We start from the raw sequence: 14,353 nt of genomic DNA on the forward strand, positions 1-14,353 counted from the left end.
GTTGTCATCACTAGATATCTCTCCACGCAACCTTCGCCGAGAGAAGCTGGAGCGAACGACTGTGTACACTGCGCGACACCCGTGAGCACTACTCGTGACTAAGGAAAGACTGCGACTCTGCAAAGAAAGGGAGGAAGAGGCGTGTCTAGCCGGCGGACAGGCGAGGAGAAAGAGCGAAGGTAGGTAGAAGGAGAAAGGGAGGTGGGACATCCATGGCTGGCACGGCGCGACTCGGCGGGCGACTAGGGTATGAGGCGCAGGTAGAGTGGTACACGAGGGGCACGAGAACAATGGCGGGCAGAGTGATGGATTGGGTGAAAGCGGAAGCGGGAGCAAAAGGCGGTCACACCCGTACGCATAACCCGTCGTACAACACCGAGAGCGGAAAGAGGGAGAAAGTGCGAAAGGAAGGATGCGGGGGAGTGAGATGCCGTCGCCAGAAGCGGCGGATCACTGCTTCTCCTGATAATCCTCCGGCGCCATCTCGCTCAGTAGCCGGTCGACCTCCTCCTCGACCGCGACGCCTTCTACGCCGGGGGCTTCGGCGTCCCAGGCGGCGACAGCGGGCTCGACCTCGTCCTCGACCTCGTCCGTGGCGCCTGCTGCTGCTGCGCCTCGTCCTCGCGCGGCTGCATCAGGGGCGTCGGCGGTGCGCTCGACGACGGCCCCGTGCCCTGCCTCCTCCGCAGCTGTCGCAGCGGATGGATCGCGCCGCCCGTCGAAGCCGGGTGATGGTGATGGAACTGGTCCGCGCCCGGGACTCCGAGGAGAGACGGGCTCGCGAGGCTCGAACCCGTGCTCTCGCCCTGCTCGAGGCGGTCCGCTTCGAGCGTCGACGAGCGCGACGGGCGCGTCGACTGCGAGCGCGTACTGCGGGGGAGGATGGGGTGAAGGCGCTCGGGCGAGGTCGTCCGCGCCGCCGCGCTTGTCTTCGACGACGATATCGACGCGAGGCGTCGTCCGCCCCGCTGTTGCTGCAGAGGGGGACGATGCCCGTCGGGGATCGGGTCGGGCGAGAGCGGGAGAGGGCGCCCGCTGGGAGGATGCGGGGAGGGAGGCGGGGTTTGCGAGCGGGAGGAGCGGCCCGTCCCCGCTGCTGCTGCTCGAGGAGGGGCCGAAAAGAAAGGGATTCGCGACGCCACCGCGAAAGACCGACGTCCCCCAGCTCCTCAGCGCGGAGTACGCGGGAGGATTGGGGGACGCAGGAGGGGGAGGTGAGGGCGAGGTGCGCTCGTCGGGAGCGCGAGAGGCAGAAGGCGCGGAAGAGAAGGGGCGGACAGCCTTAGGCGCCGGGATCGAGTGCAGCGGCGTGCCGTCGAACGCGCCATCATGCATCGAGCCGGGCGCATGCAGGATGGAGTTGTTGCTCGGGCTCGGCGGGCGCGAGAAATTGGGCACAGGCGAGTAGTGGTGCGTGCTGCCCGTCTCCTCGTTGACGAATGAGAGATTCGAGAAGTACTGCGACCAGCTGCCCTGCGATTCGTCCCCTCCGCGCGGGCCGGCTTCAGGCCGCTGCTCACCCGACGGATAGAGCCACACAGGCATGTAGAAGAGCCCGCCCGGGCCCGGCTTGGGATCGCCGGCGCGGCGGAACCTCCCTCCGGCGGGAGTGCCGGGTCGCGAGCCATGCGGACTGCCTGGTCGGCTGCCGGGCGTGCCCGGCCGTGCGAAGGGCAGGGCCTCGTACGGTAGCGCGATGGGCCCGATCGACCGCGGCGTTGCCTTGAAGCCGATGCGGCGGTTCCACACGAGGCGGACGACGCCGAGCACGACGATGCCGAGACCGGCGTACATGAGCACCATGCCGAAGCGGCCGAGGAACGTGATGAAACCAGCGTCGTCGCTGTGTGTGCTCCGTGTGAGCGCGTGCAAGGGCGGGTGCAGGAAGAGAAGACTCACGCATGCCACGACGAGCCATAGAAATGGTCGAAGTACGACTCTTCCATCTCCGAAAGCGGCGCATTCTTGCCGTACCACCGCCTCGGGAGGACGCGCACCTGGCGCTCGACGCCCTCGTCGAGATCCTTTGGCCACATGCCGTAGACGGCCGAGACAAACATGGGACCGGTCGAGAACATGACGGTCGGGTAGTTGGTGCCGTACGTGTGGTCGAACGTGATGAGGTTGTGGATGACGAGGTCCATGAAGGGATGCCCCTTCTCGGCGATCATGAGATCGTTGGAAACGCCGACCGGGATCGTCTGCGGGAGGATGACCTGGAAGTAGCGGAGCGGGTCGAGGTTCCGACGGCAGCCGATGTCGAGGTCCATGTAGATGCCGCCGTAGTGGTGTAGCACGAAGTAGCGGATGGAGTCGGCGCGCTGGATCGGGTAGGTGTACGAGTCGAAGGTCGAGAGGAACCAGGGGTACTCTTCGGCGATGAACTGGCGTGACGCCGCGTCCGACCAGAGCTTGAATTCGCTGCAGTAGTGGTGGTGGTTAACGGCGGATGCCGACGCGCAGAGGGAGCACATGGCACGCACTAGTCGGGATGCAGGTCCTGGCAGCCTTGCCGCACATCAGCCCAGCGCTTCGGCACAATGTCCGTCTTCCACGTCGCGTGGATGATTTTAGGAATGCGCTCGCGGAGCATGGGCGTCGGACTCGCGTCCACGTCCGACGAGTTGGCAAACCACCCGCGCTCGTCGAGGCGGTTCATCAAGTGCTCGACCGCGTCGTCCCCACCGCCCTGCACGGCGTCGCCACTCTGCACCGCAGCAGCTTCGCCATCGGCGCGTGCTCCGACGGGCGCGGCCTCGCCGGCCGTCGCGGAAGACGTTTCCCGATGGCCGACTATGACCTTCTGGTCCTTGCCGGCTTCGGGCGCGTCACTTGCGCGGTCTGCGGCGGCGAGGCGCTCTGCAAGGCGCATCTCGGGCTCGGTGATGACATCGCGCGAGTCGATGCCAAAGTACTGGACGACGGTCGTGAGGACGACGACGGTGCCCGTGAGGACGAGAGCAATCAGGATCACCAGCACGGTGATGGCCTGCGGATGCGCGTGTGGGTCAGCAGGCGCCGAGCAAGACGAAAAGTTCAAGTGTGCGCACCTTGCGCAGGTTCATGACGGGCGCGACGAGGCGAGAGCGCCTCGATGGGGGCTCGTTGCGCTGCGCGGGCGTGGGGCAAGGCGCGCGAACGCGAGACGCGGCGGCCGCTGGCTCGATGCGCGCGCGAGGTGACACACAGGCAAGCAAGCGAGTGCTGCAAGCTGGGCGCCGGTGCACGCGCGGCGAAGGCGACGGCGGAGCGGGCGGGCGCCGGAGGGGTCGTGTCCGGCTCAGAGGCGGGAGCGCGGGCGAGAGAGGGACGGGGAGCGTGCGGGAGCCGCGTGCACAGCAAAGTGCAGCGGGCACAGCGGGCGCTAGAGCGGCGAGTGCGTGGGATGCGCCCAGACGGCGAGTACGCGCTGGGTTGCCCGGTGGAAACAAGGCGGCGGCTGCGAGCAGCACCTCGCTCTTCGCTCTTCGAGGGCCCCGACCCCGCACGCGCGCGCCGCAGCACGCGCCCATTTCATCCTCGCCGCTCCTCCGAAGCCCTTCGCCTCTTCCGATTCCCGCGTTTCCTGTCCCTCCTGCCAGAGGTGCACGCTGTGTGTGCAGTCAGCGGGCAATTGCAGCGCCGCAGCCTCCCTCCCTCCCCAAACTTGCAGCCCTCGTCCTCTCGCTCGATCGCCTGATTCGTTTGCCCTGCTCGTCACCTCGTCTCGTGTGAATCCGTGTCTCGACCAGCTGCTGGACCGTCGCCTGCCTCGTCGTGCCTTCTCTCATTGCGCCTCGTCATGCAGAAGCAGCGTTGATCACGGTGACGACTCCTGTATTGCCATTTGATTGCGCTGCCCGGCCTGGGCCAAGGGTTACTGGACGAGAGAATAGGTACTCGCACAAACGTAATGCGAGCTTGCGGGCGACCGACTGGCGGCGTGGATGACACGGAAGCCGCAGCAAAGGCCGGCCTTCCGCTCTCGGCGGTCCCCTTGTCTTGCGCTCGCAGCCCCTGCCATCCTGCTATCGGCTATCGCTGGCGTACCGACGCTTCGAGCGTGCTCGTGCCACGCACGAGAGAGCGAAAGAGTCAGGCGGTGGACGACTAGACAATCGCAAGAGCGCGGGAGACGGCAGACGGGCTCTCCTCGGTAGCAAGCTCTTCCGCAGCAACTCGACCGCACTCGAACATTGCATCCCTTGTCTGACCTAGCGAGAAAACGACAAACCGATAGATTTTACTGCTTCTTGCGCTCCACCGTGACCTTTGCGGGCGCCGCGGCGGGCGCAGGCTGCGCCACGGGCGTCTGCGCGTCCTTGAGCTGGTCGCGCAGGAGCGATTCGTCCATGTACCACTCCGAGATCTGCACCGGCATCGTAACAACCTGCGCGTCAACCGTGGACCGCAGAATGGACGCAAGCGACGCATAGGCGGGAGAAGCACGCACCTGCAGCACGACGATGCCAACGAGCAGGATCATGGCGAGCGTGTTGGCCGCGCACATGACCTGGACGTGCTCGACGCGCTGGCGCCAGTCCATGGGCGGAAGCGCCGCGAGCGCCTTTGCGTTGGCGCGCGCGCGGTCGCCCAGCGTGCCGCTGCTCCGGTCCGAGATCCACTTTTGCATACGCGTGAAGAAGTCGTCGCCGGCGATGACAAGCGCCGACTTGTTGAACGGGTCCCTGCGGAGAGAGGGGCGGAGTGAGCGGGAGCTTCGAACCGAGTTGACAGGTCAAGTGGCGCACTTGGCGATGTGGCGCATCGAGGGGAGGGTGATGACGATGTAGAGCGACGTAGTGAGCATGAGCATGACTGCACGTGAGGGCGGCGTCAGCGAGAGTGGGCAATAGGGGATGAGCGCAAGTTGACGGACTGAGGGAGGCGCCGGTAAAGTAGAATGCGGTCTCTGACTTGCGCGCCCACTTGGCGACGAGCGAGAGAAGCAGGACGAGCATCTGTGGGTCTTAACGCTGATCAGCAACACTGTGCTAGGAGGACCAACGACATCCCGACGAGCGGGCGACCAAGGCCAGCGCCTCGTAGAACACAGCGCGACAGCGTACCACGATGTGCATGAACATCTTGACCGCCATCCCGCCGTTCCACCACGTCAGGTAGTAGTTCTCGACGGCCTCGATAGCGCCCTCCGACGGCAGGCCCTGGAGGCCATACAGGACGGTCGAGTCCCACAGCAAGCTGTAGCGCGACGAAGCGTGTCAGCTCGAGAGTACTGGCTGCACACCCTGAGCTCACAACGGACCTCGTAAAGAGCGTGCCGAGGAGGAACGACGACGAGACGATCGCGGCGCTGATGAGTACAAGCGAGGTCAGGCCGTGCAAAGGAAGGGCTTGTACTGGGACGCACCTAGTCAAGAAGCCCATCTTGCACCTTCTCAGTCTGCGAAGAGCTTCGAAGAGGGAGAGCAGCGAGTGGGGGACGAGCGAGACGCTGCGATTGCCCCTTTGCTCGCGGCAAACAACTTCGACAAGTCCCAATTGCGGTGAGACTGGGCTCGAGGACACATTGCACAACACGGCACTGCTAGATACCTACAAGGGACACAGACGCACAGATCCAAGCAAGGGGTGATCAAACAGATGCCAAACTTCCACTCTCCTTCACCACACCTGCTCAAACCGGCTGCTGTACACGTCGAGACTCGTCGACCGACTCTGCTCTTCGACCCAGACTTCTGTCCATGTCGTGTTGCCGGGCGTGTCGTCTTCGACGAGCGCGGCGGACCAGTCTTTCGCCGGCTCGGGCGAGAGGAACGCGTCCATCTGGCGGTACGACGCTGGCGCATGCGGCTGCTCAAACGTCGCCTCGTCCTTCTGCTGCTGCTGTTGGCTGTACTCGTGCGGCGACAAGGACTCGGCGAGCACGTAGGCCGGGAGGCGCGCCTCACGCAGCGGGACGGGCGCGTGAAGCGGGACGGCGTCGCCGAGCGAGTGCACAACGGCCGCCTGTCCGGGCGGCAGCACAAGCGACGAGGAGACCGAGTCGCCCGGCGACAACGCGGGCGTGTGCTGCTCGGACGGGCGCGCCTGCTGCAGGCCGTAAAGCGCACGGTGCGGCGCCGTCGCCGCAGCTGGGATGCTCAGCTGCTGCAGCGTCGGGACCTGCGGCGCCGAGCGCGACTGCGCAAAGGCCGGCCTCGGTCGGGCAAGCGGCTGCAGCGGCGGCTGCGGGAGGGCCTTCTGCACCGCGTGCGAGGCGTACATGCACGCGCAGTTCGCGTCGTGATGTGCGTCCAGTTGCGCGGCGTACATGCTGTCCTCCATCGGCGGCGTGAGCGGATACGTCGCCGTTGAGTAGCGCGTCTCCTGCGCATACGACGCAGCGGCGGGCGCGACCTGGAAGAAGTAGCCGTGGCCGGGCTCCTCGGCCGGTGTCTGCGCGGCGGGCGAGTGCGGGTACGCAGGGTCGAAGTACGACGTACGCCGCGGCGCGCTCCACGCGGGTGCCGTCAGGGGCTCGTGGACCGAGGTTGTGAGGCTGAGGCGCTCCGCGGCGTACGACAAGCCGCTTGGCGAGACGGCCGGATGTGAGGAAGTGGACGGCGGCGAGAGGCCCTCGACCTCGGGGTCGAAGGAGATAGTGCGGTTCCATCGGCGGCGTGTGCCGAGCCGTGGAGACGGCTCTTCGAGCTCGTCATTGTCCTTCTGCTCTTTGCGCAGCTTGGCGAGGCGCTTCTTCATCTTGACCTCGAGGTTCTCCTCGCTACGCGGTGTCGGCACCAGTCAGCCGGGAGTCTTCGCTAGCCGAGCATCGTTCGAACGTACAGAGGAACGGGCTCATAACGACAGGTGGGCTTGTGACCCTTGACGCATTGCGTGCAACTCGGCTGGGCTCCATCGCACTGCGAAGTGGGGAAAGTCAGTCCCGAGCGAGGGCCTCTTCCGTGCGGAGCAATCGCACCCTGATCTTCCTACGAGCGACAGAGTATGTCAGTGGGCTGTCGAGCCCTTCCACAGTCGAGGAAAGCGGACGGACCTTTTGCGACAGGCTATGCAAGCCATGCCGACCCGCCTCGTCGCATCGCTGCGATGGTCCGAGTGCTCGCTATCGCCGAGAGAGCTCTTATGCGACCGCTTGCGACGCGGCGCCTTGGTCGGATAAGGCGCATCGGCCATGGTGAGGGGAGCGAGAGCGGAGCGGAAGCGTCCGCGGTCGTTGAGGCCAAGCCGAGGGACGAGGGCGCTCTACTGCCACGGTACCGGGCAGAAGGCGAGTTATGAGTGCACGCAGCACTGTCGAGCAGCAACGGACAAGCAGGAGCGAGGCGCGAGAGGGAGAGGGCAGAGAAGCGCGAGGAACACCTTTCCGCTGCGCTTTCGATCGCCCTTTCACGCGAAAGGAGTTGCGACGAAGAGCTCTGGCGAACGAGACGCGCGTTGCTCCGCACCGTTTTGGCCTGTCTCGCCCGCTCGTGCGAAGGCACGCCGGAAACCCCACTCTCGCTTCTTCTGCTCGATCACGGCCTGGGCCTCGTCGTGAGTGCTCGAGGTGCCTCGCGCCCGCTTCGCAGCCGGCTTCGCAACTGGTCGCGCTCTCTTTGGCACTCGAATTCACGCTCAACGCACACTGCGCCTCGTCTGCCGACTCGCTCGTCTGAAGGCAGGTTGCTCGGGATTCGGACTGACTGCTCAAACTGCGCCCGTTCTTCTCCGTCAGCACTTCGTCCCCTTTCGAACGACCGTGGAATCGACAGTTCCATGGTTGTGTAGTCGCGACGAAGACCGCCCTGCCCCTGGCGGCGCGATTGCAGATCACGCTCATTCTTTTCTTCCAGCTCCTTCTTTCGCGCTTCTGCTGCCCTGCGTTCGCACTTGGCGGCCCTGCAGATCTTCATGATACATGCTCTTGCCTGATTGGCGACGACCGAGCGCTCCGAGACTGGCTGAGTGCGGCCACCCGAGAGAACGCCTGTCGTTGCCCACGTCGAGCGAGATGCTCTCGAGCGCTCTCGGTCGCTCTATCGAGGCTGCTTGTACGCACGCATGTACATACTGTACTTCGCTCCGCCGACATTGCTCTTTGAGGCGGAGCCCCCCCCGCGCTTCGGACACCGTTATCGCAAGTGCTAGTCTCCTGGAGAAGATCGCCGCAAAGGTTCCAGTCTCGTTCGGCAACCACTTCGAACTTCCGCATTCCCTGCCGCACCGCCTCGGGGACTAGAGAGGCACGTCCAGAGAAGTGGGACATCGGCGAAAGACGTGATCTTGCCCTTTCAGCTGATCTTCTGCGTTGTGCTCCTCCTTGTCTGGGCAATAGCACGGCGGATCCAGAGTCGCGCCTCCCAAGCAGCCCCACGCTGACGAGAGGAGCGCGCGTGACTGCTGGAGTCAGGCCGTCGTTCAAACGTGCGCTGATCGCGATACCGTGGAAACGGTCTGTCTCGCGACGCGGCTCTAATTCTCCTAGACGACAGGGCGCATCTCTGTGCGCAGAAAAGCCTGCGTCCGGGCTTTACTGATCGTGCTGCACCAGCTTCGAGCACGGACGAGCAGCTCAGCACCCCTGCAACGAGGCGGACAGAGGACGCAAGCGCGGCCCTTGCTGTACATTGCGCTGCGCCGTGTCGCGAATCCCAGACATCCACACAGCAAAAAGGAAACCTGAGATAGTCCAGAAACACGACAAAGAAGTCGAACGATCCGACAAGACAGCGCGGCCAGTCCTGGAAAGACGAAAGACGAAAGGGGTGCTGGGGACATTCGAGGAGGTTTCTGACTTCTCGCTGCGAATAGACGCCACGATATCAGACGCTGGTCTCGCAAATCGCCTCGAAAAGAGACGCACGTGCGAGTCCTGCCGCCAGCAAGATGCGCCGTGCGCGCACATCTCACGGCGCCGTCTTTGGCCGTCCTTCCGCCGGCGACGCCCTTCCCGCCGCGGCCGCAGCCGCAGCCGAGAGCACGAGCGACGCCGGGTCGATGCCCGTCACGAGGAGGTCGAAGAGCGGCGAGTGCGGCTCGTACGCCGTCGGGGCTGGAGGGGGCGTGGGTCCGGGCGAGTGCGTCGAAGCGGCCGGGGGCGCGGCAAGGGCGCGGAGGGTGAACGGATGTGCGTACGAACTGCTGCTGCTGCTGCTGGGCGAGGCGGAGGGGAACGAGTAGGACGGCTGGCTTGCCGAGGGAGGAGAGGGGCCGGGCGAGAACGAGAGCTGCGCGGGGATGACGATGGACGGGTACGACGGCCCGAGCGCGGGAGACGTCGGGGCGTCCTGCTGAACGAGGGACGCGGGTGGGGGCGGGAACGGGCGCGGCGCGATGGACGAGTGGCGCGAGTAGGCGCTCGCGGCGTCGCTGGACCCACCCGAGCGGGACGACAGGTAGCCCGACGAGGAGGCGGTCATGCTTGAGGCGGACGAGTGAATCGGGTAGTCCATGTAGTCGGCGAAGGAAGACGAGAGGGATACGCGCCGGTCGAGCGACATCACCGAGGGCGAAGTGAGCGCGGAAGCGTCGCCGTCCGCGTCGATCTCCATCTTGCCCACGGCAGTGACGAGTGGACCAGGCTCGTCGCGCGCCTCGTGATCGTCCTCGGCCGCGTCGTCCTCTGTCCCGCCGAGCTCACGAACGCGCAGCTTGAGGCGGTCGACGAGGCAGTTGAGCCGGCGAATCTCGCGCTCCTTCTCCTCGAGCGTCGCCTCTTCCTCTGAGCGGCTGCGGGGAAAGGAGGACCAGCGTCAGTTCGTTTGAACGCTTGCAAGACGCGCGGGAGAGTACGCACGACGGCGCGTTTCCTGCCGCCCAGATGCACGGAATGCCTCTTGCCTTGCACTTACTGCAGTTCTTCGTGCGCGAGCAGCGCAGCTTGCGCGCGCGGCACTGTGAAAGAGCCAGGGAGGGTCAGCTTGGCGTATTGGCGAGAGAGGAATCTGACGCGACGCACGCCCTCGCACGACACGGCCCGACTCGGCGCAAAGGCGCCAGCATCGCTCCTGCTCGACCTGCTCCCCGACGCGCTCGACGCGCTCGACGCGACGGACGACCTGCGCCCTGTCGACGGCGGGACCGGGACGGGGAAGGCGTTCCACAGAGCCGAGGCGCGCGCGAGCGGGCCGCGAAAGGTGTTTGTGCGCTGCTCTGACGAGTTGGGCATCTTTGTCGTGGCGGGGTGTGAAGATGAGGCGGCGAGGCGAGGCGCGACGAGGGCGAACAAGGGCGACGAACGAGCAAACAAGACGAAAGAGGAGACAGATGGAGAACAGCAATGTGCGAGTCCAGCGCCCCCGGCACTGTCCTTCCCGCTGAACCTCAGAGCAAAATGCACAAACCGAGAAGAGAAGAGCGAAGGACGGAAAGAAAGACGAGGGGCGGACGCGAAGGTGCTCGGAGGATTTGCACGCCGCCGCCGAACAAGCTGGGGAAGGGTCGAGACAACGTTGGCGGGTCTGTGCGGCACGCGGAACGTCCGTCTGGGGAAGACGGGTCACGGGAGCCGAGGCGGTACTCGGAACACGGATACGAGCGTCCGTTCGTCAGGAGAGGGGGGTCGAGCGGAACGAGGGTCTGGCGGCGATGCAAAGGCTAGCTACAAGTTCTGCACGAAATTCGGGTCAGCCCGCGACTGTCGAGAAAGGGACGTCGCACGCACGATTAGATAATGAGGAGAAGTTGCGAAGACTATGCACATAGAGTAGCGGCGGAGCGAGTCTATCGCTGCTCTTCATCCAGTCGCATCAGCGCTGGGGAGACGTCCTCGGTTGTGCTGCGCCGCGCCGGGTAGGCCGGCGGCCTATCGATAGCGCGCAGCGTATCGAGCGACTGCTCGGTGAAGTCGAGCGTGCCGAGGTTGAACGTGCCGGCACGGACGACGCCCGCCGGTCCGTCCGTGAGGGCGACGTCGTCGGCGTCGAGGACCTTGTCCCCCTCCGCGCGTACCTCTGCCGCAATGCGTTGCTTACGCTGTCGTCGGCGGTACCACAGGAACGCGAAGAGGAGGGCGAGGGCGGCAAGGGCACCGAGAACGCCGCCGACAATCGCGCCGACGTTCGTACTGCTCGAGTCTTGCTGTGTGTAGTCGGTTTTCCTGCAGAACAAGTGTTGAGCCACTCGTACTTACATAGCGGTCATCTGGAATTACGCACGGGCAGGTTGTCACTTCTCCCGCCTGCACCACCCGGAACTGCGAGTAGGCGGATCTCCCCGTGCCATCCGTGAGCGCAAAGGTCTATGGGTCGACTCGAGTCAGCGCGATTCAAGCAGGAGAGACATACGCGACTGACGATGTTTGCTCCCTCGTTGAAGCTGTGTGAAGGAGGACAACGATGAGCGAGGTCTCGTGAGCGGAAGGCGAGGATGCAGCGCACTCTACGCGCCACTCGTAGACGCCCGCCCGGCGCAGCAGTGGCAGCGACTCGAGCGAGGTACCGTTCGAGTCTCCGGTAGCGATCACGTCGAGCTGGTACGGCGGCTGGCCTTGACCCTGTTGAGCAAGGTGTGAGTGCGCGGAACGGAAGGCCAAGGGGAGCGCAGAGATCGGGCGCACGTAGACGAGGTAGGCCGACTCGCAGCAGGTGAGGGGCGGTGCGACGACGAAGGGGTCGTACACGGGCGCGCTCATGGCGGCTGCGGGTGGCGGTGCAGACGGAGACGAAGCGATCGAGGCAAGAGTGGAGGAGAGGAGAGGCGAGGTGGGGAGCCGCGACTGAGCCGGGCGAGGCAGCAGTGGTGCAGTTACGGCAACTGTATGCAGCAAGTAGACACTCTTGGACCCAACACACTGCAAGGAGCTCGGCGGGGAGAGCGAGAGCAGGAAGGGGCAGAATGGCTTGCCTTGGTCCAACTCGCTGCACTTCGCCGACGACAGCTCGAGGGGGCCAGAGCAGCGCACAGGCAGGACCATGGTGAGCCCACTCGCACGCCCGACCCTCGCCTGCGCTCACCCGTCGCCCCCGCAGCTGCGCGACTCGTTCTTGTCGCGCACATTCATCCGCCTCTGCATCGCCAGTCTCGATGCGGTCGCGCCCCTGAGCCTGCTCTGCGTCCTTGCAGCCGTCCTGTGCTACCCGGCACCCCCCGCCGTCGTCTTCACCACGTCGCTCCCGCCCGACTCGGCCGCCGACTTGCTCCTCCGCTTCCGCATCCCCTTGCACGCCCTCACCGCCTGGTGCGCAGCCGAGGTCGCCTGGCGGCTCCTCTCCAAAGCGTTCAAGCTTGCCCTCAACCGCCGCTGGTGGGGCCACCGCGCCGCACGCGACAAAATCACCAGTGAGGAGCGATGGCGCCTATGGAAGAGCATGGTCGAGTCGACGCCGGATCCGTGGGACTGGATGGGCGGAGCCTTCCTCCCGCGCACGACAAAGTTTGCACCGCGGGGCGCTGAAGATCCGGCCCTCAAGAAGGTCCGCATCGAGCAGGTCGGGCGGACCAACGTCGAAGAAGTACGGAACGGCTTTCTCTATCTCGCCTGCCTGCGCGCCAGGCTCACCCGTGCTATCCTACAGTTCATCGCCCACTTCATGTTCAACGCGCGGCTGCGTGATCTGCAACCCAAGTCGCTCGACCGCGCCGAACTGCACTCGATGATCCTCCTCCTCGAAGCGCAAATAACCCTCTCGCGCCCGGGGGCCCCGCCGTTCCATTTCCTCCGCGGCCGTTCGCATCACCGTGTCTTCCAGCTTTCGGACGAGCCCCTCAGCATCGGCCATCATCCGCTCGTCTTTTACGCTGCGATCGCCGGCATCTCGCAGCTGAGCAACTTCGCCCTTTTCGCGGCTGGCTTCCGCTACTACGGCGCAACTACATCTGTGCGTTCGGACTTGTCCCATTCTGGTGACTGGCCTCTCAATGTGATTCTGACCCCGGCATTCGCAGTGGCCCTTCCCTCCCTTCTTCATGCGCTCGTCGCGCCGCTCGCTCGAGCGCCTCCTCGACCCGCTCGAAGCCTCGCGCATGGGCTCCCCGCTCCTCGCGAGCCGCGTCGGGTACTGGATGAAGCCCGCAAGCGCGCGTGCGCAAGAGGACGATGCCAAGCCGCTCGTCTTTGCGCACGGGATCAGCGGCACGTTCGTCACCGTGCCGTTCCTCCTCGCGCTCGCGGCGACAACCGGACGCGCCGTCTTCCTCCCCGAGCTGCCGTACATCTCGCTCCGCCTCTCGCCGCCGTCGGCCATCCTGACGCGCTTGGAGTACGTCGCCGCCGTGCGCCGCATGCTGTGGGCACACGGGTTTGGGCTCACGAGCCTCGAGGCGGACGAGGACGACGAGGATTATGACGAGAAGGTCGAAGACGAGGAGTGGCGGAGGGCAAAGGCGATCGTGGTCGCGCACAGCTTTGGGTCGGGCGCGGCGGCGTGGCTGTTGCGGGATGCGGTGCGTGCTGCCCCCAGTCCACTCGCCTCGTGGCCCACACTGACGTTTGCTCTGTAGCCCGACATTGTCGCTGGCACGGTCCTGATCGACCCGATGTCGTTCCTCCTCTTTGGCTCCGACACGTCGCGCAACTTCTTCCGCTCAAAGTGCCGAACCGCAGGCGAGCGCTTCTTCGTGAGTCGTGTTCGCGTAGCAATCTTTCTTCGAGATCGCGACGCTAACTCCGTGGTGTTCCGCAGCGCTACTTCGCCGTTGAGCGCGGCATCAACCACTTCCTCTCGCGCCACCTCCGCTGGTCCGACTCGGTCCTCTTTGCCCCATCTCCTCCTGCGCCCCTCCCCACGCTCGTCGTCGACGCCCTTGTGCCCAAGTGCGCAAAGGAGCCGCTAGAGCCGCCGTTCGACGTGCCGTTCTACGCGCCTTGGGTGACACCGCTGCCGCATGGCCCTGTTGTGCGCTCTTTTCCTCTCCATGCCGTGCTTGCCAACAGAACTGACGTCTTCTGTGCCTGCAGCCCTCGGTCGTCTTCCTCTCGGAGAACGACTGCATCCTCCCGGTCCGCAAGATGCGCGCCTACCTCGAAGCCGCGGGCTTTTCGACCGGCGCCGCACCTCCCGCTTCTCCGCCCGCGCCGCCAAGCGAGAATGGCAAGCTCATCGAGCACAAGGTGGAAGGCGCACAGGAGGAAAAGACCCATGTCGAGGCGGCCAGCGAGAACGGCTCGCCCGCATCGTCTGCGCCGTCATCTCCTTCGCCTCTGCGCGCGCCTTCTTCCGCGCTCGTGCCATCGACCACTTCCTCCACCATCGCCGCCACCGCCTCAGCAGCAACCTCGGACTTCCCCTCGCTGCATATCATGCCCCGCTTCGAGCACGGCGCAATCCTCAGCCCCGCGCTCCTCGTCTTCTCGTCCGGGCGCGAGTGGGTGCGCCGCGTCGCGCGGGCGATAGACGAGATTGAGAAGGCTGCGGAGCGGTGGGAGCGGATGGAAGACTGAGCGCACACGAGGGGTTGTACGATAGAGAGCTGGAGAGCCGCTTACAGG

General features: G+C 65.3%; 6 protein-coding genes across 6 annotated transcripts; 1 reads left to right on the forward strand and 5 right to left on the reverse strand.

The window, feature by feature from the left end:
* Positions 1 to 450: 450 nt before the first annotated feature.
* Positions 451 to 3,065, reverse strand: JCM10292_000194 (uncharacterized protein; the record flags this gene model as incomplete). Its single annotated transcript, XM_076647300.1, has 4 exons — positions 451 to 1,843; positions 1,900 to 2,421; positions 2,484 to 2,989; positions 3,051 to 3,065. The coding sequence occupies 4 exons, from the start codon at positions 3,063 to 3,065 to the stop codon at positions 451 to 453; spliced, it is 2,436 nt and encodes an 811-aa protein (XP_076507227.1).
* Positions 3,066 to 4,222: 1,157 nt separating this feature from the next.
* JCM10292_000195 (uncharacterized protein) lies at positions 4,223 to 5,367 on the reverse strand (the record flags this gene model as incomplete). Its single annotated transcript, XM_076647301.1, has 7 exons — positions 4,223 to 4,348; positions 4,433 to 4,667; positions 4,731 to 4,797; positions 4,859 to 4,940; positions 5,049 to 5,181; positions 5,246 to 5,293; positions 5,351 to 5,367. The coding sequence occupies 7 exons, from the start codon at positions 5,365 to 5,367 to the stop codon at positions 4,223 to 4,225; spliced, it is 708 nt and encodes a 235-aa protein (XP_076507228.1).
* A 237-nt stretch (positions 5,368 to 5,604) lies between these two features.
* Positions 5,605 to 7,119, reverse strand: JCM10292_000196 (uncharacterized protein; the record flags this gene model as incomplete). The annotated part of the gene is made up of 4 exons (XM_076647302.1): positions 5,605 to 6,706; positions 6,769 to 6,845; positions 6,905 to 6,914; positions 6,980 to 7,119. The coding sequence occupies 4 exons, from the start codon at positions 7,117 to 7,119 to the stop codon at positions 5,605 to 5,607; spliced, it is 1,329 nt and encodes a 442-aa protein (XP_076507229.1).
* A 1,712-nt stretch (positions 7,120 to 8,831) lies between these two features.
* On the reverse strand, positions 8,832 to 10,093 carry JCM10292_000197 (Zn(II)2Cys6 transcription factor domain-containing protein; the record flags this gene model as incomplete). The annotated part of the gene is made up of 3 exons (XM_076647303.1): positions 8,832 to 9,654; positions 9,722 to 9,819; positions 9,884 to 10,093. 3 exons carry the CDS (start codon positions 10,091 to 10,093, stop codon positions 8,832 to 8,834), a joined length of 1,131 nt encoding a protein of 376 aa, XP_076507230.1.
* Positions 10,094 to 10,647: 554 nt separating this feature from the next.
* Positions 10,648 to 11,557, reverse strand: JCM10292_000198 (uncharacterized protein; the record flags this gene model as incomplete). The annotated part of the gene is made up of 5 exons (XM_076647304.1): positions 10,648 to 11,023; positions 11,082 to 11,164; positions 11,220 to 11,241; positions 11,304 to 11,419; positions 11,483 to 11,557. The coding sequence occupies 5 exons, from the start codon at positions 11,555 to 11,557 to the stop codon at positions 10,648 to 10,650; spliced, it is 672 nt and encodes a 223-aa protein (XP_076507231.1).
* A 280-nt stretch (positions 11,558 to 11,837) lies between these two features.
* JCM10292_000199 (alpha/beta fold hydrolase) lies at positions 11,838 to 14,305 on the forward strand (the record flags this gene model as incomplete). The annotated part of the gene is made up of 6 exons (XM_076647305.1): positions 11,838 to 12,377; positions 12,441 to 12,743; positions 12,811 to 13,308; positions 13,366 to 13,482; positions 13,548 to 13,760; positions 13,823 to 14,305. 6 exons carry the CDS (start codon positions 11,838 to 11,840, stop codon positions 14,303 to 14,305), a joined length of 2,154 nt encoding a protein of 717 aa, XP_076507232.1.
* Positions 14,306 to 14,353: the final 48 nt, after the last annotated feature.

The sequence above is a fragment of the Rhodotorula paludigena genome (assembly GCF_050403205.1).
Source record: "Rhodotorula paludigena JCM10292 DNA, Rt_paludigena_JCM10292v1_ctg8, whole genome shotgun sequence".
Lineage (NCBI taxonomy): Eukaryota > Fungi > Basidiomycota > Microbotryomycetes > Sporidiobolales > Sporidiobolaceae > Rhodotorula > Rhodotorula paludigena.